The 27,007-nt window shown below is 53.9% G+C and overlaps 1 protein-coding gene across 4 annotated transcripts in view; it reads right to left on the reverse strand.

Annotated features, from left to right (window-relative positions):
* The window catches only part of ATP2A3 (ATPase sarcoplasmic/endoplasmic reticulum Ca2+ transporting 3), a 36,644-nt gene continuing 9,637 nt past the window's right edge, over window positions 1-27,007 (reverse strand). The window contains exons 2-21 of one of the 4 annotated variants that reach the window (XM_049636833.1): window positions 26,309-26,326; window positions 25,948-26,030; window positions 24,323-24,427; window positions 23,996-24,134; window positions 23,624-23,704; window positions 23,447-23,532; window positions 21,398-21,862; window positions 19,759-19,847; window positions 19,481-19,583; window positions 18,088-18,219; window positions 17,569-17,694; window positions 16,158-16,376; window positions 15,707-16,042; window positions 13,465-13,685; window positions 12,343-12,545; window positions 11,667-11,752; window positions 7,697-7,830; window positions 7,159-7,276; window positions 6,537-6,654; window positions 1-3,480 (exon numbers count right to left, since the gene is read on the reverse strand). In XM_049636833.1, coding sequence (XP_049492790.1) covers window positions 3,464-3,480; window positions 6,537-6,654; window positions 7,159-7,276; window positions 7,697-7,830; window positions 11,667-11,752; window positions 12,343-12,545; window positions 13,465-13,685; window positions 15,707-16,042; window positions 16,158-16,376; window positions 17,569-17,694; window positions 18,088-18,219; window positions 19,481-19,583; window positions 19,759-19,847; window positions 21,398-21,862; window positions 23,447-23,532; window positions 23,624-23,704; window positions 23,996-24,134; window positions 24,323-24,427; window positions 25,948-26,030; window positions 26,309-26,326 — 2,879 coding nt within the window. In that variant the 3' untranslated portion in view covers window positions 1-3,463. Of the gene's footprint in view, window positions 3,484-4,183; window positions 6,186-6,536; window positions 6,655-7,158; window positions 7,277-7,696; window positions 7,831-11,666; window positions 11,753-12,342; window positions 12,546-13,464; window positions 13,686-15,706; window positions 16,043-16,157; window positions 16,377-17,568; window positions 17,695-18,087; window positions 18,220-19,480; window positions 19,584-19,758; window positions 19,848-21,397; window positions 21,863-23,446; window positions 23,533-23,623; window positions 23,705-23,995; window positions 24,135-24,322; window positions 24,428-25,947; window positions 26,031-26,308; window positions 26,327-27,007 lie in introns of those variants that run through there. The other 3 variants (XM_049636832.1, XM_049636836.1, XM_049636835.1) reach the window with 3 other exon arrangements.

Here is a 27,007-nt window from a genome sequence, read left to right on the forward strand (position 1 = left end):
TTAGAATGTTCCCTCCTGTTCTTTTGCTGTCAATCTCTCCCCAACCCCCAGCCAATTACTGATCTGTTTTGTCACTAGATTTGTTTTGCTTTTTCTAGAATTTCATGGAGGTGGAATTGCACAGTATGAGCTTCTTTCACTCAGCACAAGGGTTTTAAGCTTCATCCATGCTGTGGCATATATCAATAGCTTGCTCCTTTTTTTCACTGAGAAGTATTCTGTCGTATGGACATACCACAGCTTGTTGTCCTTCCCCCGTTGATGGCCATTTGGGTTGTGTTCGGTTTGGGGCTGTGATGAGTAAAGCTGCCACAGACAGTTGAGTTCAGTTCTTTGTGTGGACGTTAGGTCATTTTCTGATTTTGTACCTCCATTTCTCCCGGTACGGCCCCAACGAGGTCTCTCCTACCCCTGTGAGGGGTGTAGCATGGGAGGCATGGGAAGCACAACATGGGCCAATGGAGGGGGCAGGAAAAGGCCACGGACATTTTGGCAGCTGCCATCCCTGAGCCAGTGCAAAGTGAGCCGGGGCTTGCCCCAGAACTCCCTCTTGGGTGAGTGGCTGTGAGGTAGGAAACCTCTGTTTACCTTGGCTGCTCCATCCTGACCTGCCAGGCTCCATGCTGTGGGCTGGCAAGGCTGGGTTTGTGCAGGCTTGGGTGGGGGCAGAGGTGAAGCCGGCCTGCCCATGACCTCCAGCAGCTGATGGAAGTCCTGGAGCTGCCCTGTCTCCTAAGCAAGCCCCCCAAGCCCATCTTAGCTCCACACTCTGCCTATACATCATGAGGAAATCAGCTACATAGTCAGGCTCTCAGAGTCTTGGGGATCTTTTATCCGTAAAATGGAGCCCTAACCCCTGGCTTGGCCCATCTCAAGGAGCTGGCTGGGCACCCAGGGAGATGCAGAGTATGCAGAGGTTTGGGGATCTGAGAGGTCCTAGTGATGGACCACGCAGAAGGAAGCATCCTGCCCATCCTTGGCTCCAGCTGTGAGCCGTGTGCCAAATCTTGCCCTTCCCCCCACATAAAGTCTAGGAGCTCCTAAGGGCGAGTTCTGTCTCTTCCAGTCATGGCTGGCTTCATGGATGTGTGCTCTAGGCAGGTGCACTGGACCCCATGCTCAGAAAGGCCCTGGTCTTGGTTTTAATGCTCTGCTGTCACTGTTATGAAACTCTTACTTTTTAAACAAAGGGCTCCGCATTTTCATTTTGTACTCAGCTCGCAAATTCCAAAGTCAGTCCTGTCTCTGGCTCTGTGGGCAGGGCCTGATTTCCCTTCCCAAGGCAGCTGGGCAAAGGATTAGATACAGAAACTTCATGAATGAATCTCCCCTATAGAGGAAGGAAATCAGGTAGATGGGGACGCACAGCTAATTCCTTTTGCAGAGCCCCTGCTCCCAGAGGGCAGGGTCACTTGGGTGAGTCAGGAGTTAATATCAAGCAGCCTCTCAAAGGCTCTTGGACAATGTGAGCTGAAGGAAGCCATGGAGAGGTGCCTTTGAGCTGGGCTTGGAAGGGTCAGAAATTGAAGGCATCCTTGGGGTTCAAGGAGGGCAAGGAAGCAGAGCGAGAAACCTCAGGGAGAGATTCAGGACCCACAGAATAGTCAGGGCTGGAGGCCCCTGATATTTAGGTTCCAGGCCTAGCCCTGCCCCAGACCAAGTCCTAAACCCCTCCCAGCCTGTTTCCTCACTGATGACATGTGAGTCTTAACATGTGCAGGGGGTTTGAACACATGCACCAACTATCAAGTGCTGTCCCTGTGAGGAGCAGAGTTGTGTCTCTGCCATTTGGGAGTGGCTGGGGAAGTCAGTGCCTTATCTCAGAGGAAGAGGGCAATCCCTGGCTGGCAATGTGGGAACCCCAGACCTTGACTCTTGTTCCCAGAGGTGAGGTGGGTATAGCTGGTGACAGCTCAGGTAGACCCATGGGCAGATGGTGGAGCCACTCATTAGGAAAACAGATGGTGATGATCCTCCATTGCCCCCGGCACTCAACCTTTATTTCTCTACCAGCTTCACGTCAACAGGTGGGTTCAGGGCCCTCCCACCGTCCCCCACCTCAAGATCTGCCTTCCCTTCAGCAGGACAGAAGCAGAGAATCTCTGTGGGCTAGTGCCCAGGGGAGCCCCGCCTGACTGAGAGAGGGGAGGGAAGAAAGGTGTGGTAAGAGGCCACAGAGCCTGGAGCCCATTTGTCTGCAAGGCAGGCTAAGGGCGCTTTTTGATTCTGGGGACCAGGACAGGGATGTGAGTCTTGATTTACACATAAAAGAATCACTTGGTATACTCTCCAGGAGGGGTGAGGATGTACATTGACCCACTGTTTTCTTCCATGCCTAATTTTTGCCAGAGGGGCAAGAGCCGAATTAAAAGAACATTTATGTCCGTCAAACGCTCTTTTCCCATCATCCAACATGATCCACGATGGACACACATTCTTCCAGCAATGAGGGAGGGAGAGTAAGTGCTGTTGGGTAACTAGCCATTCTTAGTGACATCCTTTCAGCTCACGGATATGTGGGGTTGGAGGTGAAGAGTGAGGCCAAGAGTCTAGAAGACTCAGAATCACCCAGCCATGCAGACTGTGGGATGGTGCACACAGGGTTGAGCTGAGAGGGCACAGTGATCAGGTACCCAAGGATGTCTGGGGTCTTAGGCACCAGGGACATGGAGGGCAAATCCAGCCTCTGCTTGGCAGACTGGACAGCAACGAGACTTGGCATGTCTCATTTGCTTAGGACAGGGAAATCTCAGTCTGGGAGTGTCCAGAACTGAGGCAGCCGAGGCAGCCAAGCCAGCTGTCTCCTGGGAAGGGGATCCTTACCCAGCACCCCCGCGCACCCCCCCCCCGCCCCACTACTACCATCTCCCTCCCACTGACCCTTCAACCCCCTGCACATATAAACAGTAAGAGGCTCAAACCCTCACGTGCCAACTTTGTGGGAAAAGAGCAGAGTGGAGGGGGGTTGTCTGCCCTCACTGTGCACAGCTGGGCCCAGATGTCCTCCCCTTCACCGCCCCCCATCCCGCTGACCAGGCCCCAGACCAGGCACTAAGTGAGAGGTCAGAGCTAGCAGGAACTCCAGGAGTCCTCCATCAGTACAGAAGCACCAGTGACCAAGTAAAATGCCCAGCCTCCAAGCAAGGGGGTGCCTGCTCCAGAATGTGCTCATAGATCTGGGGGTAGAGGCCTCTGCATGTCTGGATCTGCTTCCAGCTCTGGCTTCTGGGCAGGCCCCTCCTAGGCTGCTGCTCTGGAGCCGGAACGTCAGGGGTGAACTTCCCAGGAGAGTCCCAGAGGCATGAGTTGCACAGCCCCCATGCATATGGAAGCGAGGACAGAGACCCTCGGCAGGGCCCAGTGAGCAAGCGGTGAGCGTGATGGCAGTGTGGGGAGTAGGAGTGAACGCTTGGGCATCATCAGGCTGAGGTACGCACTGGAGACTCCACTCTGTTCCCAGCACTCACTTCTTGTCCTTTTCTTCTGGAAGAAAGACCCGAGGGTATGCTGAGATGTATGTGTGACGGTACACAGCCAGACTGGTTCTGTCTGGCCCCTCCCACCCTCCATTTCTCTCGGGACAGCTGCATTCTCCCGCGGTATCAGTCAGGAGACCCAGTTCCACTGAGTCTTCTGATGCCGCTCCACGTATCCAGCTGCTGCCCGGGCACATCTCCCTGATGCCCTCTGGGCCTCCTTCACTCCACATGTTCTATCAACACCTCCAGCCCACTCCAGGGCGTATTTTCCTCTCAGTTTTCAGTTTGGGGAACCACTACCTAGCATGACGACATCCAGAAACTGGTGGCATGAACTCTTTGTTCATCCCACAGACTCAGGCTTGCTGAGTTTACCACCGATGTCTCTCGAGTTCTCTTCCTCCTGCTGCCCCGTGCCTCAAGTCCTCTCAGCCCTGCTCTCAGCCCCCATCTTACCTCACCATCACCCTCCTGCCCCTGGCATCACGTTACAAATCCAGCCTGTCATCCCCTTTGATGGCTCTCCGTTGCCTTCAGAATAAAGTGCAAGCCCCCCTCGCATTCTGGACTCTCCCAGATCAGCTCCTCTGGGCCTCCCTTCCCCTCGGTCTGGCCCTTTGGCTTCTGCCTGACAGCTGCTCAGTCACACCTAGGTATGGCCAAGAGATGGGGCAAGAGGACCACCCCCCCTCGCCTACCCCCTGCGGATGACCCGGCATCCGCAATTCTCCCCAGGACACATCCCTCATAAATCATAGGGAAGCTTATAAGTATCAGGCCTCAGTAAAACTTCCCTAAAAGGCCACCAGGCTGGCTGGGAATGTAACAGGGTCCCCTCTCTCACCCCCGCCCCATCCGGCTTTAGAAGGCCCAAGGGACTCTGCAGCCACACAGGGCAGAGCTGTCTGGGCTTGTGGCAGGCACACACCAGGCCACCTCTCAGATGTGGCTGCAGGTGCCCAGCCTGAGTCTTTCCTGTGGGCCCCATAGCCACTCCCTACAGCAGGGTACCGCCCTTTCAAGCCAAGCCTCACCAGAACCGTAGTCAACATCTCAGGTTAATGGTGGAGGTGGAGGTGTTGCCCAGGACCAGTTCGCCCTGGGCTGGGACTCAGTGTCTCCCCCTAGACCAGCTCAACACAGCTCATCAGCCTCCCTGCTTTGACCCTCCCATCTGTCCTCCATGGTTACCCCAGTCCCTTCCATGCTTCTACCCTTCTGTGGCTCACACTGCCATGAGGATAATGCCCAGGGTCCTTACCTTGGCATTCGAGGCCCTTTCCACACTGTAGCCGCACTTCTCTACCCTGCACTCTGAGTCCCAGCCCCACTAGAGACGCCAAGCCATGCTAGCCCAGCCCTTTCACCCCCAAGTTCCATCCTCCCCGTTTGAACCTCTGCTTAGATCTTGTCTCTTCTGGAAATCACCTGCAACCCTTAGCCAGCAGGGATTGCTTCTTGCCTAGCCCTTCCAACCTGCCCTGCCCTGTTAGGTGCCTTCCCTCCTCTCAGGCCAGGAAGCTTCCACCATGTGCCAGCCAGTGCCGAACATAGGCTTTTCCCCATTGGCCGAGAAATTTTCTCACTTCTAAGTTTTCTCAAGAAAATGTGCTGAACTCCTTAGCAGATATGGCTGCTAGGGAAGGCTCTCAGGGAAGACAGAGAAACTGCCCGAGCTGCCAATGAGGCCTGACTTCCCAGGTGAGATAGCGTGATCAAGGCCGGCCAGCAGAATTCCTGGTAGGTCACCTCTGTGCTTCAGCCAGAAATGGAGAAGCCCTGGGCCCCCAAGGGTGGAGTTTTAGGTGACAGTCCTACTTCTCCTTCTTCAGCTCCCTAGGAGTGTCCACGGTGGGTGGGTCAGAAAGAACCGTACTGGGGGCAAAATGCCTTGTCTGGCTCCTGCTACCTCACCCGTGGGTCCCAACAAGGCCTTGCTTTGGCTGAGCACCTACTTCCACCTCTAAATGGTCTGGTCACACTATGGACAGACCTGTGGTGGGCCAGCTTCTCCAGAGAAAGAAGGCCAACTTGTTTTAGCCTCTTTAATAAGATAAAATGTTTACAGCGTCTAGGAGGGTTGGCCAGTGTGAGACAGAAGCCGATTGATCGCCTTGGCCCCTATGGAATGACAAGCACGTGATCTATTTATAGCCCTCCCCCCAACTCCAGGCTCCCTCCCCTGGGGCCGTGACACATTCCTGCCTGAGATGACCCTCAAGGACCCAGCTGCTCCAGTGCAGGCCTTGGGCTATAGCTGGGACTAATCCAGACCCTCCCTAGCAATCTGGCCACGGGGCTACCGCCTTGGCTCAAACTCCCAGGAACAGGGAGTTTCTCATCCCTGCCTTCTTCCATTTCTAGGCAGCTCTGGCAGTGAGAAGATGGTGCCTCCCTTGTCCTTGGGAGGTTAGAATCACCTACTCTCTCAGGCTCCTCCACCAGCAGAAGCTGGCAGATGGATGCCATGCCCCAGCCTCCTCCTCTAAACACTGCCTCCAATGCTGACCCTGCCATTCTTCCTCTATTACTGGATCAAGGCAGACCCAGAGCTGTGAGCTTAGAAACAGAGAACGCCCTCTTCCACCCTCCTACAAGGTAACACCAAAGAGGCCAATCCAGTGTGGTCTGGGATCCTGGAGGTGGTCAGTGGCTGCCCACTCCATGCCTGGGAGACTGCCCTGAGAATATCTGCATTAAGACAGGCTGGGTTCAGAGAAGTCAGAGGCCAAGGCCCAGAGAAGAGCACACTGGGCCTGGCCATGCAGGGTGGATGGCAAGTGAGGAGAGCGAGGCAGCAAGGCCCTGAGTAGTGATCCTGCTGGCTGTACCCTTGTAGCACAAGACCCTGCAGGTATCATGAGTCATAGCCACCAGAGCAGAGCCCCTTCTTGTCCTCTACTTGGTGATCCAAGAATACTACTTTCTCTGTATAGACAGGGAGGTTGAAGCTGGCACCAGCCCATTGCCACCTGGGAGCAGAGGCAGGCAGGGAAGTGGGCAGGGAAACAGGCTAGAGGCAAGCAGGGTGGGGAGGGTCTGGGGCTTCCTACTCACCATCCACGTGGTTCCGGGACAGGTACTTGAGGGCCTCATCAAGCAGGATGACAGGCAGAGATATCTGGAGCACCACTACCCACTGGCGCCCACTCAGTGGGGTCACCTGGAAAATAAGCTGGGGAGTGGGAGGTTTGGTTAAGGGAAGGACTTCTCATGTCCCCGCGATCCACCTGCTTCATACACCTGGGCTGCAATGGACCCTACATAAGCAACTCCAAGATGCTCCTTGAGGTCCCACCTCCAGATCTTTGTCCACTCTGCTTCCCCTGCCAGAAGTGCCCTCCCCTGCCCTTAGCCAAGGACAAAATCCTGTTGGTCCTGTTGAGAAGTGGGAGGCATTCTGTACTGGGGAAGAGCATAGTGTTTCCTCCTGCCCTAGCCTTGGAAAATTCCCCAGAACAAGAAGTCTGGTCTCCACCTCTTCTGTTCCCCAAGTCTGAGGGCTCCTGAAGCACAGGCTGTGTGCACCAAGCACCTTCAGATCTCCCCACTCCCAGTCCTCCAGGCTTTCCATAGCAAAAGGGTCCACAGAGGCCCAGTGACCAACCCAGGGCCAGAAATGTTAAAGGAAGGTTTGGACCCTGTTGCAGAAGGGGTTTGGAGTCGGGCAGAAACTCACGGGCAGGGGTGGCACCAGCAGGATGAGGAAGTGCAGGGCCATGGACATGGCCACAGCTGCCAGCAGCCAAGGGTTCAGCCAGGGTGGCATCCGCAGCAGCGACTGGTTCTCCGAGACGCTGCCAATGGTACAGGATACTCATCTTGGGCCCGGATGGGAGCAGGCCCTGCGGTGGGCACCCATCCACCCATGTGGAGGTGCAGGGAGTGGCCTGAGCCTCAGAATTTCCCTAATTGGGCCTGTAGGCTGGAGTGCTTCTGGGAGGCCAGTGCAGCTGGGAGGGATGTGTCACAGTTGTCTGCTCAGCCCCCCAGCAGCCTGTCCTTAGAGCTTGAACCTCCTTTCTCTGTCCCTCAGACCCAATCCTGGCCCCTCCATTTCTTTAGACCCCAGTCTTGGCCCTCATTGTTCCCTAGATCTCAATTCTGGCCCCACTCATCCTCAAAACCCTCTTCTGGACCCCTCTGATCCTCAGCCCCCACACTTAGGCCTCACCCCCCATCCCTCAACCCGCTCCGGGCCCCTCAGCCCAGCCCACCTGTTGAGGGCATTGCACATTTCAATGGTCACCAGCACAGACAAGGCCATGGTTGTGGGGAAGCGTGACTCGAAGACCTCGCAGTCAATGTCAGCAAAGAGTGGGTTGTCCTCGGAGCACTTCAGGAAGTTCCTCTGAGGGCACCAAGGTGGGGTTGGGTGGGGTTGGGGAGAACAGTGGTCAGGGAGGGGCCAGTGTGGGGGAAGAGGGAAGCCTCACTCCGTCCTCAGCCTATATCTGAGGACATAATACAACCAGTGGGCAGGGTGCTGCCATGGGGTGGGCCCAAGGAGGGGTGCCTACCCAGGATGGGGTCAGAGGTACTACACTGTTCCAGAGAAAGGAGAAGCTAGCATTAGGATGGGGAGGACAGCAGACGGCCCTGGGATCAGAGGGAGGATGCAGGCATTACCCTGAAGGTGCTTGGGGAGCCCTGAATACTGGGGATGCAGGACTGAGGGTGGTGATTACCTGAGACCACAGAATAAATAAATGCCTATGAAAACCAATCAGCCAAATTGTTTGAATAGAATTCACCTTTGGTGGGTAGACAAAGGCTGCATATACTCCTAATCACCATTAAATAAGACTCCACTCATACTTCCCTCCAATTCTGCCACTGAAATTGAGCTCTACCACACTTGCCTTTTGCTTACAACACGGATTAATGAATTGCTAGGTGCAGGCTTACTACACAGCTTCTTCATAATGAAGAAGAAGCTCTCGGAGCTTGATAAGGGAAGTGGCTCTTCCCCCTGCAGTCCCGGGGGAGAGTTTTCTTCCTGTTCATAAACTTTGCTCACAGATTCTTCTGTGATAAGATGCTGAGCTGAGGCCATGTATGAGAACTTCTGGCTTGTTCTCTTTTGCATTGCTGGGATGAGTGTGAATGTTCATAACTGTTAAACAGCTCTGTTCTCTAATAATATAAATTTGTTCTCTGGACTCTCCTCTGAACACAGAGATCTTTTAAGCTAAAGGTTTAGAAACTGGAATCACATGCTGTAAAAATAACCCTCAAAGAGAAGCCTGTAAAATGACCGGCTGTCTGAGCTCCTGTCCAGTAAATACATCCCTGTTTTCCCACACTGCATAAATATGGGTAAGGTGACTTTCAGCCAGAAGGGGCCGCTAGCACTTTCCTTTTCTCCCTCATGCAGGATAAAAGATTACAAAAGGCTAAGGCTTGGTCAGATTTCTTATTTTAACAAAGAGATGGAGGTTCTTATCTCATTTAAGTCAGCAGTGGGATTTTCTCCCCAAATCGAGCTCCAGTATTTGGGACAAATGCATGTTTTTATTTGGCACTGATCATAGAGCAAGAAGACCAAATGCCCCTGCCTGTTGTGCCACTGTGGTCAGCACCCCCCCACTCCCCCGCCTTTCCAGATCTCAATGGCCTGTGTACACATGTACATACAAATGCCGTATACACACCTCCCACTCAGGCATGTGCACGCCTAGATCCTTATGCATGTGCACAGGGAAAAAATACAAAAAGGATCACACTAAGAGGTTTCAATAGATAAATACACTGTCCAGTTTAAACCTTCTGGGTTTTACCTGTGTGCCTCTGCCACATGCGTACATTATGCCCCAGGTCATGGGTCATAGAGTGGCCTCCTGAATTGATTAGAAGGTACATCGGGCTGAAACCTCAGTCTCCTAGTTTCATCATGAGCCTTGTGGTGGTGGGGGCCTGTTTCTTTGGGTGAAGCCAGTGTTCTGCCTATTCCTTCCCTTTGCCTCTCTGGCTATTTCCTATTTACCTTATGCTGCAAGGCCTCCTCTGTGTTTCATTAACTTAATTCATCTGTACATAGCTCTTACTATGTGCCAGATGTTGGTCTAAGCACTTTACATGCATTGACTCAGTTAATCCTCCTGATAGCCTTATGAGGCTGAGGCAGATCTGTTATTATTATCCATTTTGTAGATAAGGAAACTAACACAGAGAGGTTGAGTAGCCTGTCCAGAGTTACACAGCTGGTGTGTGGTGGAACTAGGGTTTGAACCCCGGGCAGCCTGGATCCAGGCTCCATACTCTGTGCTCTTAGTCACTGCTGCGTTTTTGACAGCTTTCTTCAGGAACCAAGCAGGTGGGGGAGGGGGAGAAGGCTCTAGTCAGTTCTGCTGAAACCAGCATCTGAAGCTGAAAGTTCTACCTTAGGTCTAACCTTTGACCACCTCCAAGTCTCAGAGACACCTGCATTCTCTGCTGCAGCACTTCTCACCTTAAAATGTGAACGCCCACTGCCATGCTCTTCCCAGCTCTTTCCAGAGACTTTGCCTGCTTGGTCACTACTAATTTGTGCCTGGCATACAGTTGGTGCTTAATAGCCATTTCTTAACCAGATGGATAAATGAGAAATGGAATGACCTGAGGACAGTTGGGAAGTTGGCACCAAGGGGACTGGCCACTAATTCGTAGTGGGCGTGGGGTATGTGTCTACCACGACCCCCAGCTGTCTGGCTGGCATGGGTGACCAGGGAGGCAGTAGAACTGAGATGGGGATGAAGGAAAGGGATTATCTGGGGAAAGGTGATAGATCTGATCTTGGACTTAGCGAATACAATGGGCCTGTGGGACACCTCAGAGGAGGTATCCAGCTGGAATTTTGGGACTGGGGCTCAGAAGAAACATTGAGAGCACAGTGGCGGGGGGATCCTGGGAGATTTGAGATGTATAGATAAAGGAGGTTAATTGAGACAATGCTGGAAGAAGGCAGCAGCGGGATGGTGAGCACGCCCTTGCTCTGCATCTTGCTGCTCCCACAGGAGCTAAATGAGCAGAGGTGCCTGAGGCTGGCCCGAGCCTTCTGCCAAGGGCTTGGGAGCACGAGCCTTTGGGATGAGGGCATGGGCCTATGCTCTGCACTGCTGCAAGAAAGGAGAGCCCATGAGCTTCAGGGCTGGTGGGTACAAGAAAAGCGTCCCTGAGCTGACTGCACCTAGATATGAACACTGAGAGAATGCCTGAAATCATCACAGAGCCTCCCCAGGGAGGATGGGGCAATGAGTCAGGTCCCTCTTTTGAGCTCTTCTATCTACAAGAAGGTAATGAAGACAGGCACTCTCAGAGGAAAAAGATCCCAAATCCCTGCAGCTCTCAGCTTTACATGAGAATTCCAAAGCTGACATTGCCAGATTCACTGCAAAGGTTCTTTCAAGCAAAGGAGATGCCCAGACAGAGGGTCAGATTGACAGACAGAGCTGAGGGGTCTCCTTGCTTGCTCAGTGCAGAGCTGTGCTGAGCTAAGCCAGCCCTGTGGTGGGCATGTACCAGCTAGGTGACTTCAAGAGGTCAGTGGATCCCTTTCTTGAGAAGCATGTTGTTATAGGGGTGGGGTGGGGAGGGAGAGCCTGGCAGATTCTTCCCTCCATTCTTAATCTCCTTATTTAAAAAGAAAAAGTTAATGTATATTTATTTCTGAAGGGGGGGGGAGGGGCGGTGAAGGGGGAGACACAGAATCCAAAGCAGGCTCCAATCTCTGAGGTGTCAGCACAGAGCGCAACGCAGGGCCTGAACTCACGAACCGTGAGATCATGACCTGAGCCAAAGTCGGACACTTAACCAACTGAGCCACCCAGGTGCCCGTCTTAACTCCTTATTGACCCTCCACCTGAAGTTCTACATATCTCTGAACCCTCAATGTTTTGGGGGTTCCCTGATAAAGGCAAGATACTTCTGGGCATTTATGCCCCTTGGCAGCCCCCTAACCAAATGACTGGGAGAAGCAGTAACCGCTTCTCTGGCTCTGGGGCCGGGCTGCTATCTCTAAGTTTCCAGTGGCTTCTGAGCTTGGCTCCTTAGATGGTGGATGTCTATGTATGTGTATGGGGGTAGGGAGGGACAGCCATTGGCCAACCGTGGAGTTCCAGATCCCTTTCCCCTGGAGCTCCAACAACTTGGGCAGTGAGTTCTACCTCAGAAATAACCCCAACAGAGTCCCTGGCCATCCTTGCTTACCAGCTGGTAGAAGGTGACGTGAGGTCCCTCGGCATCATATAGGAACCACCAGGTGGCGGCAGCCACCGTGGCCAGGCCTACGTACACTGCAAGGAGGGCAGGAGGAAGCTGGCTATAGTGGATAGCTGTGGTTTTCTGGCATCCATTTCCCCTTCCTAAAAATGCCCTGAGTTTCTGTCAGGAAACCGCCCTCTCCCTCTCTGAGCCATGTGGTTTATAGCACCTACCCTTAGTGACAGTGGTGGGCCCTGATTGGCAATCAATATCTGCCACACCCCTGGCCATGGTGACTGGCTAGGAGATAAGCAGGTGGCCCAATGTGGGCCAAGAACAGACCTGAGACTTTGATTATATTACTGACGGATACTCTCTCTTCTGCTGAATTGGGGGTTGTAAGAGAGTAAACATGAGGGCTACAGCTGCAGCAGCCATCTTTCCATCTCAAGGAGCACCTGTCCGAGAATGGAGCTGAGGCAGAGCCAAAATAGGCCAGTGATACTGAGGCCTGGATCCAGCCATGCCTGAGGAATGCTCTAGTATTTTCCATTAGATGAGCCCACACAGCTTCCTTTGGCCTATGCCAGGCTGAGTCATACTGTCTGCAGTTTGCAAGGATCCCTGATAGAAGCTCTCAGGAAGCTCCTGAAACCCCACTGAGGGCTGGGGCCCCACTCACCTCCAATAGCCAGATATCGAAAAAACAGCCAGCCACTGATGAGGGCCTCACGAGGGTTCCGGGGCAGCTTCTCCATGATGTCCAGGTCTGGTGGGTTGAAACCCAGGGCTGTGGCAGGTAAGCCATCCGTCACCAGGTTCACCCAGAGCAGCTGCACAGGGATCAGGGCTTCCGGCAGGCCCAGAATTGCCGTGAGGAAGATGCTGGAACCAGGGTCAGAGGCTCTAGGGCCCAGCAACTGAAGAGCCCAGCTCCTACTCACACTCTAGACTGGGAAGCTCACCTACTGTCTTCACAGGAGCCCCACCTCACTTTTCTAGTTCTTATGTGTGCACACAAGTGAGACTTGCATATACATGGCTCTGCTTCACACTGGACCACTCGTGCCTCCTAATCTCAGCTCTGGAGGCTGGATGATTCTGCTCTTTAGGCCTCTCCTGTTTAGGCCAGAGCTCCTCTCTAGGGCATGTACACATGTGGACAATGCGTGCCTGAGCACATACAATTTGTTCGCAGACAGAAGTAAAAACAGCACAGGCCATACAATCGCACAAACACAAGCAAACACCTACATGCTTGCCCGGACAAGCAGAGGTGACAGAAGTCACATGTGTCCAAGCAAACATGTGCTCACCATCCCCCACAGGCATCTCTTACACGTGAACCTAAATGTGTACAAATTAGATGCTGGCACAAATCCTCCGTGCTTCTGCTTATGCCTCAAGATGCACAAGAGCACACATGCACATGGCTGCCCACACCTTTCATTCGGGTACACGCGCCATGTTTGCACACACCTGTGTGCACACACTCACACACACACGTGAACACGTTACTGCCCCAGAGCAGCGCTAGTTCTCCCATCTTGGCAACTGTGAGTGTGGGGATTATGGCTAGAGGGATGACAGGGACTTTTTAGGTATCTCCTTGGGGGCCGGGATGCACCAAGGCCTCTGGAAGAATGACAAGGCCCTGCCCTCCTTGAGATGAGGTCCTAGAAGGCCGCCTCCAGGGCAGGGCATGTGTTCCTCTATCCCTACAGCCCCATCCGAGGAACAGGCATTTCCCTTAGTGACCTAGAGCTGGTCCAGAGGGCTGGGAACAAGAAATGCAGGGCCTCACCAGACAACCTCGCCGACATTGGAGGAGATGAGGTAGCGGATGAATTGCTTCATGTTGTTGTAGATGGCCCGGCCCTCCTCCACTGCAGCCACAATTGAGGCAAAGTTGTCATCTGACAGCACCATCTCAGCTGCCGACTTGGCCACAGCTGTGCCGGAGCCCATGGCAATGCCAATCTCTGCTTTCTTCAGAGCCGGGGCATCATTCACCCCGTCTCCAGTCTAGGGGCCAAGGTAGGTAGGACCATGCCTGAGAAACTTCTCTTCCACCTCCTTGACTCCTCTCAACTAAGCCTATCCCTAAGCTCAGGGGATGTCCCCAAGGAAGCAGACAGCTGAACAAAACAAATGGTGAGGTTGAGAATGAGCTCAGAGATTGGGCTGGGGTATGAGGCTGAGGGGGAAGCCAAGCGTTGCAGACAAGGACAAATTTGAAGAGAAGGTCAATTCTAAGGTCAGAGAAGATGGTGAGGATGGACTTGGGGATGACAGTGGGTCACTGATGAGGATAGAGATGAAATTCAGGTTGGATGTGGTATAAAATACAAAGCTGAGGTTAAGGGCAAAGTTAAGGTTAAGTCAGGGATGAGGTCAAGGTTGTGACCCAGGCAAAGGATCAGGTGGGTGTTATAGTTAAGGTAAAGGCTGGAGCCAAGGTGAAGGTCAGGGTCACACTGGACTCAGACTCAAAATTAAAAACTAGACTAAGGCAAAGGTCAAGTCAAAGTCAAAGGCCAAATCAAGGTTATGGCCCACATCAGGAGTGATGTCACAGACAAGGTTGGAGTTGCAGTCAAGGTGAAGATTAGAGGCCACATAAAGTTGAGGTCTACAAAAAGTATTGGGTTGGAGGTCAAGGTCAATGTCAAGGATCAGGTGAGGGTGCAGGTCAAGACTGCAGCCCATTTAGGGCTGACTCAAAGTAAAAATCAGATTAAGATGGTCAAGGGGCGCCTGGGTGGCTCAGTTGGTTAAGCCTCCGGCTTCGGCTCAGGTCGTGATCTCCTGGTTTGTGAGTTCGAGCCCCACGTCAGGCTCTGTGCTGACAGCTCAGAGCCTGGAGCCTGCTTCGGATTTTTTGTCTCCCTCTCTCTCTGCCCGTCCCCTGCTCATGCTCTGTCTCTCTGTCTCTCAAAAATAAATAAACATTTTTAAAAAATTAAAAAAAAAAAAAGATTAAGATGGTCAAGTTCAAGGTCAGGGACCAAGTCAATATGAAGGTCAAAAATAAAGTCAAGAACCAGATTATAATTATGGTCAAGTCAAGATTGGTGCCCAGCTCAGTATCAAGGTCAAGACTGGATCACAGGTCAGCATTAAAGTAAAGAACTGGGGGCTGGAGGTCAACAGAGGCCAGGTCAGGGGTGAGACTGGGTTCAAGAGTCAGCTGAGTGTTGATGAATAGGTTAGTAATCAAGAATGAGACAAAACAAAAACTGGGCCCAAACAAAATGTCCATCGAAAGGTGAATGGATAAGTAAACTGACTCACAGTGGAATGCTACTCAATGCTTAAAAAAAAAAAAAAAAAAGCAATCATCTACTGATACCCAAAGCCACATGGATATATTTCAAAACAAAGAAGCCACACACAAGAATACATACTATATGATTCCATTCATGTGAAAATCTAGGACAGACAATCTATGGTGGAAAAATGGCCTGTTGTGGGACAGGGTCCTGATGGGGAAGGTGCATGAGGGAACTTCATGTCTCCATGGTAATATTCCTTATCTTGATAAGAGTTTGGATGACACCCAAAGGTGTGTCTGCATTTATCAAAACATGTCAAATGAATGCTATGCTTAAGACTTGTGCATTTCATTGCATGTTAGTTTTACCTCAAAAAGGAAAAAAAATAGAACCACAAAGAAATGCTGCTCTCTAGATAGAGTATGCATTCTAAATTATGTGAGGGTGAAGTGTACTGATGCCTGCAATTTACTTTGAAATTTACTTAAGAAAAGCTGGATTGAGGATGGATAGATGGATAGGTATGTGCAAAGCAAATATAACAGAACGTTACTTGTAGAATCTAGATCGCGGATATTATAGATGTTTACTAAAAAACTATTTTAATTTCTTTTTGTGTTTGAGACTTTTTGTAATAAAATGCCGAAAAAATAAGAATGAAGCAGGGGCAGATGTTGTACGGGTTGCTCTTTCCAAGCTCTATGGTCAGTGACCCTCCTCCCCCTCCCAACTCCTCACCACCTCCACTAGGCTCCCATCTTGTGGCCTCACCATGGCGGTGATCTCATTGAAGGACTGTAGGTTCTCCACAATTCGGGACTTGTGTGCAGGTTCCACACGGGCAAAGCAGCACGCTGTGCGGCAGGCCTGGCGTTGCTGCTCAGGGCTGAGGTCATCGAATTCGCGACCCGTGTAGGCCTTGCCCACCACATCCTCTGTGTCCTTGAAGATGCCAAGCCGGCGGCAGATGGCCACAGCTGTGCCTTTGTTGTCCCCTGTGATCATGACCACACGGATGCCGGCCTGGTGGCAGCGTGCGATGCAAGCAGCCACCTCGGGCCTTGGAGGGTCCAGCATGCCCACGCAGCCCACAAAAGTCAGGTCCATCTGTAGGGAGGGCGCAGATGCAAGTGGGGCCTGGGCCCACGCTCAAGCTGCTACCTGCCCGGCCCTGGCAGAGAGACACGTGGCTCCCAGCCCTGGGCCCTGCCCTGGCACGCACCTCGTACTGCGCAAATTTGCTGCAGTCTTCCAGCTGCATGTCCTCCTTCCTTGGGGGTGCATCCCGAGTGGCCAGTGCCAGGCAACGCAGCGTGTCTGAGCCGGAGCCCCAATCCCGGATCTTGGCGAGGATCTGCTCCCTGGAGGTGGCGTTCAGGGGTACTGTGCGGCTTCCCACTCGGACTGAGCTGCAGCGCTCGATCACACTCTCAGGAGCCCCCTGCGTCACGGGGGAGGGGAGAGGTAACTCTGTCAGTTAGGACCCCTCCTTTCCCTCTTGCCCAACAGAGGAAGTTGAGGCCCAGAAATGGGAAAAGGCCATCCAAGGGGACACACAGCAAGGCATGGACCAGAATCCATTCTCTGGAAGCTCAGATTGGAAACCAAGGGGGCCCCACTGGGAGAAACCCAAAAGGAATGGGGGGTAGTGGCTGCCCGTGGGGAGACCCCCTCCCCCCACCAATCCAGAGCTGAGAAGGTCTGCTACAGCATCTGGGGCAGGGGGTGGGAATAGGATTGGCAGTCCTCCTACATGCCCTGTTTCCCTGCCAACCTGGTGCTACCAGGATCCCAATTCTGTAGGGGGGTTCAGCAACGGGAAGCAGGCTGAGCCCTGCCTGGGGACCAGAGACACAGCCACGCTGAGGGGTGGTGGGTGTGGCCCTGGGAAAATGTGACAGGGGTGACAGGCTCCTCAGTAGCCTTGGGGTCTCACCTTGGGTCTCACCCCGGGCCTGGGAATAGCTTCTGAGCCCTTCGTCATACCTTCTCCCTCTCCCCAAAGGAGAGGAGAGTTTTCAAAGTGGCTAAGTTTTCAAAGTAGCCTGAGATCCCAATACAGAAGCCTTTTCATTTCAAAAGAAGTTAAAACTTCCACTTCAGCATGAAGTTAGGGCTGTGATTCCTACGTCAGGTTGAAAAGCAGTGACAGTAACAGTGCTATGGGCAGAAGTCTGGATGGGAGACTTCCCTCTCTAGGACTCAGCTGCCAAAACATGAAGCACCAAAGATGGGCACCAACTACCTCAATGCCCCTCATCAGAGGTGAAAGGCTTCCGAGACCTTCCAGCTTGATCCTGCCATTTGGATGGGGAGACTGAGGCCCATGGAGGAGCAAAGGTGACCCCAAGGTCATGTGGTGAGGCAGTGCCTCTCAGCCCAGAGCTGCGACCATGGTGAGGGGCAGGCCTTGGTGCCTAGCCCTGCCTTTATCTCCACCAAGACCAGATCCTGCTCCCAGTGCCCCACGGCAGGCTGACCACCCTCGTTCTGGATCCGCTGCTTTGACCGTGGGCCTCACAGCTCCCTTGGTCTCCCACAGCTGCAGTCACTGGCTCTTTAGAACACTGGAGATCGGATCTCCCAGGGACTCCACATGGGCAGCGGCCCTAGGCCAGTTAGGCAGGCCCCACCTTCACAAACATCTTGCTGCCCTGGGCTGCCAGGCCAGGGCGAGTGGGCGTGCAGTACACTGACATGGACTTCCGGTCCCGGGAGAACTCCAAAGTAAACTCCTTCCGCATCAGCTGCTTGATGACCTACGGGGCCCAGGAGGGTCAGGATGTGAGAGGCAGAGCCAGCAAGTCTCACTGCTTTCTTTCCAGCTGTCCGATCCTACGAAGAGCCTCCTGCTCCCTGTGGGATGGTGCCTATCCTCCTCTGAGCCTGGCATTGGAAGCCCCCATCTCCCTCTCCAGCCTGAGAAATGCCAAAAGGTTGCCACTTCCTGACCATGCTGTGTACTTCCCAACTCTGAATCCTCGCCCACACTCAGTCTTTTCCTCTCTTTTCTTCTTAGCGAAGTCTTACTAGCGTCTGAAGTCCCTCCTCCTCCCAGAAGCCTCCCAAGATTTCGCCTTCCTCTCTCCCTTCTCTAGATGCCCAGAAGCCCCCGCTATGAGGCCTGTGGCCAGAGCTCTCACTCTACTCACCGCATTGCAGGCACTGGCTCGTTCCACTCGGGACAGGGCCTGGAGGTTGGTGTCAAACACGTTCATTTTCTCCACCAGGCAAGTCAGGGCTGTCTCCGTGGCCTCTCCCACCTTCTCATATACGCCCTTAGCCTGGTGGGGCCCAGAGTACAGGGCGTGAAGAGCAGGAAAGCCTCCAGTGGACCCCCAAGCCTCACCTCCCACTCACTCCCTGACCCCTAGAGCTCCCTTGGCCAGTTACCTTAAACCTCCTTTGCATCAGGCCTCTGGACCCTTCCCAGCCCAGCTGACATGAGGTCTGGGTAGCATCCGACACTGATGCTTCCCTTCCCTTCTGACCCTTCCCTGACATCAGTGAACATGTGTTCTCCCGGCCGTCTACCTCATGCTCTGCATGCTCCCAGCCTCCTTCCCCAGATTCCTCTTTCTAAACCCTGCTGTCCGGTCCCTGCTTCTCCCCTCCCATCTTCTCTCCCTGAGGCCTCCTACGCTCCCTGCTGCCCCCACCTTTCATGTGCTTGAATTCCAGTGCCCAGCCTGGCAGCGACCTTTCCCCTGAACTCCAAGCTGCCTGTTGGACTTGGTTCCTTACTGACCCTCAGGCCACCTCCCCTTCCCCCTGTATTTGCCATTCCAGTGACATTCCCAGCCCGGACACCAACCAGGAGCTATCCTCCGACTCGTTCACCTAACCAGTCACCAAGTCCCAGGAGTTTCGTTCCTAATTCTCTCTCCAACCTATGCCTTCTCCCCTTTCCCTGAAGCCCCAGCCAGCAACTCTCCGACCTGGAGGACCACACAGGACTTCCTGAATCCAGTCTTGCCCTATCTGTTCCATCCTTCACATAGAAGCCTGATCTTTCGTAAATGCAGACCTGACCATTATCACTCTCCTGCTCAAAACCCTTTGGTGGCTCACTATTGTCCTCAGCTCGTTATGGGACCTGACTTGGTGTGGTCAAGTCCTTCCCTCAGGTAGGAGTGTCTTCCTGCATGTTCCATTCTACTGCTCCAGCTGCAGTCAAGGGCATTCAATGCCTGCATCACATCAGGCTGCTCCTGACCTATGGGCCTTTTTCGGGCTGTGCCTTCTACTTTAAACACCCTCCCTAGCCCTGCTCCCCTAATTTCTTCCTCTAGGCACCCTGGCACTACAGTCCCTTACATTACAGTCCCCCACAGTCCAAGAGCCCTAAGGCACTTAGGGCACTGGTTCTAAAGCCAGTCTGAGGAAGGAATGGCAGTGGGGGGTTGTGCAGGGGTGGCAGTGCCCCTGGGGTGTGGCACTCCAAAGGGTAAGGGACTGCCAATCCTGGGAGTTCTGAGACTCAGAGAAGCGTCTGTCCTGGGCACCTGGATACTAGGGAGGTCACGAAAGGGAGCTGGGGCCCACCTCATTGTAGTCCAGCGCTGAGTCGTTGCACAGGGCACAGATTGTCGCCAGCTCCACCAGCCCATCGAACTGCCCACAGCGCACGAGCTGCTCCGCCTGCCTCCTGTGGGGCTGGGTCTCAGTACCGGGGCATTTAGCCCGGCCCCTGGGAGGCGCACAGCTTCTTGATCCCGCCCCCAGGAAGCCTCGCCCACTGACGACTCTCGGAGCCGTCCGTCCGGTGTAGCCCAGCTCACCAGGAAACCACGCCCACCCACTCTCCCTCGCCCAGCACTCACACTTCGCCCTCCGGGGCGTAAGTGGTGCCGGAGATGGTGAACTCGTGCAAACGGCAGGAGCTTGCTTCAGCTTCGGCTACCACGAACATCTGGGGAGCGGAGAAGCATGCTCAGGCAAGCCCTCACCTCTCTCCTCCTTGGGCAACCGGTCTGAATAAAGCCTGATACCAGGGTGGGGTTCTCTGGGCCCCAGAAAAGCCACTGGCCTTCCCTCTTGCCAAGGTCTGAGATACAGTGTTAAGGGTAGGGTTCAGGCTGAGGCAGGGCCCCTGCTCTGGACCCCTGACGGGTTTATGGCTGGTTCTTCAATGTTCTGGAAGGAGCGGCAGAAAGCCTGGGTCCTTGCCCATTTTGTTATGTGATTCCTGGCTGAGAACCTGAGCATTAGTTTCTCCACCGGTAACACGAGAAGAGAGTGGGGTCACACTAGAGCTGCCCCTCTCTTCCCTTTGAAAGGATGAGTTCCTGGCCCCCCCGAGGGAGGAAACCCACGGCCTGCTCTGAGGCAGAGACCCTCCTGCCCAAAGGTGTTCCCAGAGAGTGTGCTCTTAGGCCTGCCGGGTCACCCGGCCCCTACCTGTGCACTTCAGGGTCAGGGGGTTCACCCCTCCCAGGGCAGCCCATTTTCTTGTCTGTCAGCCAGCTCTGCCAGGGAGAGCTCTTGCTTTCTGGAAACTGCTTTGCCGTACATTCCCAAGCCAATGGCCAGCTCAGCACCCAGGAGATGCTCACTAAATGCCCCTTCCTTTGAGCTCTCCTCCCTGCTCCTAGGGGGCAGCCCTCCAGCCAGCATAACTCTTGAGAAGTCGTTTCTCTGCTCCTTGTCCAGCATGTACGGCCTCTACAACTTCCCCATAGTGTGTTTTTCAAATCTTTATTTCAGTTAAGGAACCCTCTGTTCAAATGAAGTCCTACTAGAGATTTTAAAGGTCAGGGGCCTCAGGATATAAAGCTTGCTGGTGCCCCTTCCCCTGTGACAACCTCTGACGGGCTTCAAGTTCTCGGATACAGAGCCTGAGTTTCCCAGTGGGCAGATTATGGAGCAGAGGTGAGAGAAGGGGGATGGGAGAATCTGAGAGGGGTGGGAAGCCCACAACCTGCACCATTACCCCACCCACCCCTCTGCCCCATGGGCCTGCTGGAGTCTCAGCCAGAATCCCTGGAGCATGCAGGCAGCAGGCCCAGGATCTGGGACTGAGTGCCAGGAAATGAATAATTCCTGCCCTGGCCCTTCCCAGGTCACTGGAGCTGACATATCTGGTGACAGGCGTTGACTGCAGAGTCACAGTGGAGCAGGACAGAACCTGGCTCAGATGCCAAGGCTGTACTTGACCCCCTCCCGTGTCCTTTATGGTTGTCTACCAAAGCTTGCAAACCCAAACTGCAGGTGAAGAAACTGAGCTTCATAGGCAATGACCTGCCACAGTGATATGTGGGTCCTAGTGACACGTGTCCAGCCAGACTTAGCTGCTCTGCCCCGGGAAAACCTGGATCTGCTCCCCACCATGGGGCAGCCCACAGGCTCTCTCCTCCATCCGCTGCCAAAGAGCAGTCAAGGGGCAGCCCAAAGAGGGAATTCGGCCAGCTGAACGCCACACGGCAACACCGGTGGGGCCCCAAGCTGGCCGCAACCACTCACCCGGCAGACAGACATCTGATTGGTGGTGAGTGTGCCTGTCTTGTCGGAGCAGATGACCGAGGTGCAGCCCAGCGTCTCCACAGAGGGCAGACTCCGCACAATGGCATTCTTGCGTGCCATGCGCCGTGTGCCCAGAGCCAGGCATGTAGTGATAACAGCTGGGAGGCCCTCAGGGATGGCAGCCACAGCCAGAGCCACGGCAATCTTGAAGTAGTAGACGGCACCACGAAGCCAGGAGCCACCATGGGCTGGGTCAGCGAAGTGGCTGATGTTGATGACCCACACGGCCACACAGATCACAGAGATGGCACGGGACAGCTGCCGCCCGAACTCATCCAGCTTGTGCTGCAGCGGTGTCCGCTCTGGCTCCACTGCCGCCATCTGACTCCGGATCTTACCCAGCTCTGTGTGCAGGCCTGTGGCCACTGCCACCCCCAGTGCCTTGCCCGATGCGATGTTGGTACCCTGGCCAAGGGAGAGGTGAGAAGGGCTGCTTAGCACCCTGGTTAGGGCTGAGGACCCCTGACTCCTTCGGGCTGGCGTAAGGTGCTTATCCCCCTACTAGGCTTTTTGTCTCCGTGTCACTTAGTGCTCTCAGACTTATGCAGCTATGTAGGACCAAGCTATCGCTGTCATCTTGATGACAGTGTCAGCTCTATGAAGGCAAGGGCTTGGTTCAGCACCACGTCCCCAGTGACTAGCATGGGGAAGCACCAGGCCAATATTGACGATAGGATCAACCAGCACAGCACAACATCAATCCCCCAAAATGTGATTCATAAAAAGCCAATGTGGCCATGTAGGAGTGCCAAAGCTGACTGTGATCCTAGGTAAATAATCTGTAAATATTTACTGAAGAATCCAGAAAACAAGTTTACGTCCATCCACTCCCAGGGCCCTGGTAAAATCCTTAAGTCCTGATGTAAAGGCTAGCTAGCCTTGAGCCTCTGTGTCCTCTTTGATAAAATGGTCCCACAAAGGAGCTTCTCTGAGGGGGCTAATAACCCGGTACCCCTTCAGACAGGTGTCCTGGGCTGAGGCTGGAGAAAAGGTAGGTGCCAGTAGCAACCTCAGTTTCTTTTCTCTTGTCCTGAGCAATGCAGCTTCTACTCTCCCATCCCCCTGTCCCCACAGTTTGCAGGCCCTTCAGCTAAGGAAATGACCTGCAGTTAGCCAGAGCGTGCACCTCAGAAGGCTGCTTAGTGACAGCTGCTGATGCTGGAGCATGCCTTGTAAAGTCCCTCCCCACCTCAAAGCAGCTTGTCCAAGGCTTCCATGCATCTAGGCAGGCAGTTCTTAAGAACTCGGAGCAAATGTGTTCTCCATTTCTGTTCACTTCTGGGGAAGTCTTCTAGCCCTATAACTTGGTGCCCTGGGACATGGCCAAATGGCCTGACCTATCGTGGCTTCTGTGTTCAGCTTCTGGCTGTTTCTGGGTGGCCTGTAACCTTCGCTGGTTAAGTACCTCTGAGGCCACAGGGCCATATCATTCCCACCATGGCTGAACCCACCACCCTCCCTGAAAAGAACCACCGGGCCCTGGCATCTTGCCTTAGGGGGTCAGTTTTCCCATCTGAGATATGAACTGTTTCTGCCATACTCCACCACTTTGGCAACCATCTTCTCTCTAGAGGCGTCTCCACTGGGAAAGTATAGGCTAGCTCTGTCCCTCTATAGATTAAGGCAGGGTAAAGCCTAGCAGGTAGGAGGAAAATCTCTGGACTCCGAGCGTCTGAGTTCACATCCCAGCTCTGCCATTCACTGGCTGTGTGACCTTGGGCAGTTTACTTACCCTCTCTATGCCTGTTTCCTTGCTGGAAAATGTGAAGAATAAGAGCACTCATTTCAAAAGCAGTGTGAGGAATAAATACACGTAAAGGGCTTAGAATAGTGCCAGGCACACAGCCTTCAGTAAACACAAGCTATCACTAATACCATAAATTTGTACATATTGTCAATAATCGATGAAGTTCTTTTTGTAGGGCTTTAACTGATTCATCTAAATGTTACTGTTTTTATTAGCAGTGTCCAGCCATCCCAGGGACTTACAGAGAATAGCATGTTCTTCTTGTCCTGGTTCACAGCTCTGGGATCCAGGATAGCATCTGTGTGTTTGGTCACAGACACGGATTCACCTGGTTGTGGAATCAGAAATGAGAAGCCTTATGTGAAGACACCCCCACCCCCTGACCTAGCCCCTGCTCAGCCCCAGCCTCCAGGCCTCACCTGTCAGGATGGACTGGTCCACTCTCAGAGTGGTGGACTTGATCTCGAGGAGGCGGAGGTCAGCGGGCACTTTGTCTCCCACTGTGGGGAGAGACTTGGCTGAGTGTGGCTTTAGGCACCACCCCCTAGCAAAGCCAGGAGAGCTGCCAGGAACCAAGGCTGGGGCTGAGAGGCAAGGGCCTGAGCTGTGATCCCTGAGATAGGTGCTGCTCCCTGGCCTACAGTCTCCATATCTGTCCAATGGGGTTTTGGCCAAAAAGCTTTGGAGGGATCCAGCAGCCACCCCGCTCTGTGTATACAGCCAGAAAGATGGGGACAAAGGGAGGGATGGGCTCGCCAGCATCACATAATGAAAAGAGGCCCCTAGTGTACCTGCTACTTCCACGATGTCTCCAGGGACGATGTCCCGGGCGCGGATCCTCTGCACGCCCTTGCGGTCCGAGCGGATCACCTTACCCATCTCAGGCTCATACTCTTTCAGGGCCTCAATGGCACTCTCAGCATTGCGTTCCTGCAGAATACGAGGCAGGTAGGTGGTCTGTCCCCACTGGCCCTACCTGGCTGACCCCTTGTAATGACACCCTTGGGGCCTGGGATACAGCTAGAAGCAGAAGGACCTGCAGCAGGACTCTAACACCAAGTGGCGGTCACATCCAGCAGCTGGGACACCCCAGGGTCCAGCCCACCTCTACCTCCCACCTGCCATACGCCCACGATGGCATTGGCCACGAGGATCAGCATGATGACCAGAGGCTCCACGAAGGCTGTTGTGGTCTCCTCGCCCTCCTCAAAACAGGCCAGGACCTATGGAGTGAGAGTTGGTGAGCTGGGGCTACGCTGTGTGCCGGGGTCTGCTCACCGTTTCCTTCACACCCCGGATCTCCTGTCTGCTCTCCTGTTTTGGGAGAGATCCCCCCAGGGCGCCCTGGGCTTGGAGAGGGCTGCTCTGAGGCTCTGGCTTAGAACACTCAGCTCTTGCAGTTAGTGACTGTCATGGCCCACATCCCACCCAGCCGACTTTCAGGACAAGGGGCGGTTATACAGCTGCCAGCCTGCCCAGCTGTGGTTCTCCAAGTGTGATGCCAGACTGGCAGCAGTAGCACCATCTGGGAACTTGTTAGAAATGCAATTCTCAGGGTCCATCTCAGTTCCCCTGAGTCAGAAAGTCTGGGGTGAGGCCCCAACAGTCTATGTTTGAACAAACCCAGCTAATCCCATTGCGGACTAATGCCTGAAGTCCACTGGCCAGAGAAGCATAATTTCAGTCAGAGTCCAGGCCTGGAGGCAAAAGACCTGATTAAAGTCCCATTCCCACCTCTTGGCCCAAGTGGGTACTTGTTACTCCCCTCCACGGGTCTCAGTGTGTCCATCTGTACTATAGAGGAGTATCAGCACCCTTTTGGCTAAGCTGTTGTAGGCACCTGCATAGATAGGGTTTTTTTTCTCTGGAGGAGTCCTCAGTTTCTACAAGGACAGTTGCCAGGAAGGCCAGATACAGCTGGCTGGGCCCCCGCTGCCCCGCACTCCATGTTACCTACATGAGGTCTCCTCCCCAGGCCCTGCTGGGCACAGGGCCAAGAGCAGGAACTGTGTCCACTCCCAGGGGGCCATTTCCCTGCATTACCCTTGGGTTTCTGCTGCTCAGCCATCAGTGACAATCACCGTCCCCCCCCCTCCCCACAGCTCCACCCTGGGCCCCTGATCCTACAGGTCCAGGAGGGTTTCAGGCAGTAAAAATAGCAGAAGAGTAAAGGGAGAAGCAGCCACAGAGAAGCTGTAAGAGGTTAAGGTCCAAATTCTTCTGTGGGGCATTGGGAACCATGGAAAGGGCTCTCCACCACCAGGGATAATTTGGCAACATAGGGAGACTTTTTTTTTAATGTTTTATTTATTTATTTTGAGAGACAGCACATGTGTGCACTCATGCATGCGCATGAAGGGGGGAGGGGCAGAGAGAGAGAGAGAGAGAGAGAGAAAGAATCCCAAGCAGGCTCTGTCCTGTCAGCACAGAGCCCAATACGGGGCTTGATCCCATGAGCCTGTGACATCATGACTTGAGCTGAAACCAAGAGTCAGACGCTTAACCAACTGAGCCACCTAGGTACCGCGAGAGACATCTGATTGTCACAACTGGGGAGTACCACTGGGGAGGCAGGCTTTGAGGCAAGCTGAAGTCTGAGCAAGGCAAGAGGTATGTAGGGGTCCAGGGATGCCCATGGCTAAGAAGACAGACCTGGGATTCAGAGCCTGGGCCTCTGAGCACTGCCCCAACCTGGCCTTCCCTTCCGGGAAGACTGATGCTGTGGGACAGGGGCCTTACTTACGAAGGAGACCAGGGCAGCCAACAGCAGGATGCGCACCAGGAGGTCTTCAAACTGCTCCAGCACCAGCTCCCACAGGGACTTCCCTGAGAACCGGAGTACTAGGTGAAGCCTGGATTCCTTACCAAGTGACTTGCCCCCATTCAGAGCTGGGACCGCCTCAGAGACCACCTGGCCCACTCCCTCCATACCACTTAAAGACTGAGAGCCTGAGGCCCTACAGGCACAGGTGGGTGATACTGGTGGGGGGGGGGGGCTCGGCAAAGCCTCACTCTGTTGGGGAGAGGGAAGGCTACAACCTGACAGTGAATGGCCCAAGAATGTTGCCTGGTGGCCTTGCAGCCCACCCTGGCCCAAGCCTTACCTTCCTCAGTTGGGAGCTCTGTGGGATCCAGGCAGTCACAGGAGCCATGAGGAGACAAGAGACAATCGGGTTATGCAGTGGGGCCATGGAGGAGTCTCAGCAGTCCCTCCCCACTATGCCTACCCAGACCACCATGATGGTCGAGAGATATCCCCACAGCTCTCTGAGGTCACAGAATGGATGGTCTGAGCACAGAGGCTTCCATTGCTCCCCTCGCTTCACCCCACTCTGGTTGAGGAAGATCTGGTATGGCATGGTATGGCATGGCTCACCTTGGGACATGGGTCCTTCTAGACCCTCCTCCACTGCAGAGAGAAACTGAGCAAACTGTTGAAGAGAAGGGACCCCAAAGGTCACCAGTGAGTTGATAGCTCCCCTGCACTGCTCTTTCTCAGACGTCTGCCCAATCCTGTTCAATGTCCTCTATGGCCATGGCAAGGTAGCCCCTCCCTCAAATTTAAATGAATGAAAATTAAGTAAAATTTAAAATTTTACTTGATTTTAGCTCAGGCTACTTCTGACTTACCTGCTCCCCCGGGAGTACTTGGACAAGGTCTATAGCACAGCCAGCCTGCTGAGTCCCCCATACCTGGGGGTTCCCTTGGACACAACCTCAGCAGCCAGCACCCCAGGCACCCTGCCATGGTTAAGTTCCTAGAGGCCGAGTCTCACCTTGTCCCCCCCCCCCCCCCCCCCCCC

This window comes from Panthera uncia, chromosome E1 (genome assembly GCF_023721935.1).
Source record: "Panthera uncia isolate 11264 chromosome E1, Puncia_PCG_1.0, whole genome shotgun sequence".
In the NCBI taxonomy this organism is placed as follows: Eukaryota; Metazoa; Chordata; class Mammalia; order Carnivora; family Felidae; genus Panthera; species Panthera uncia.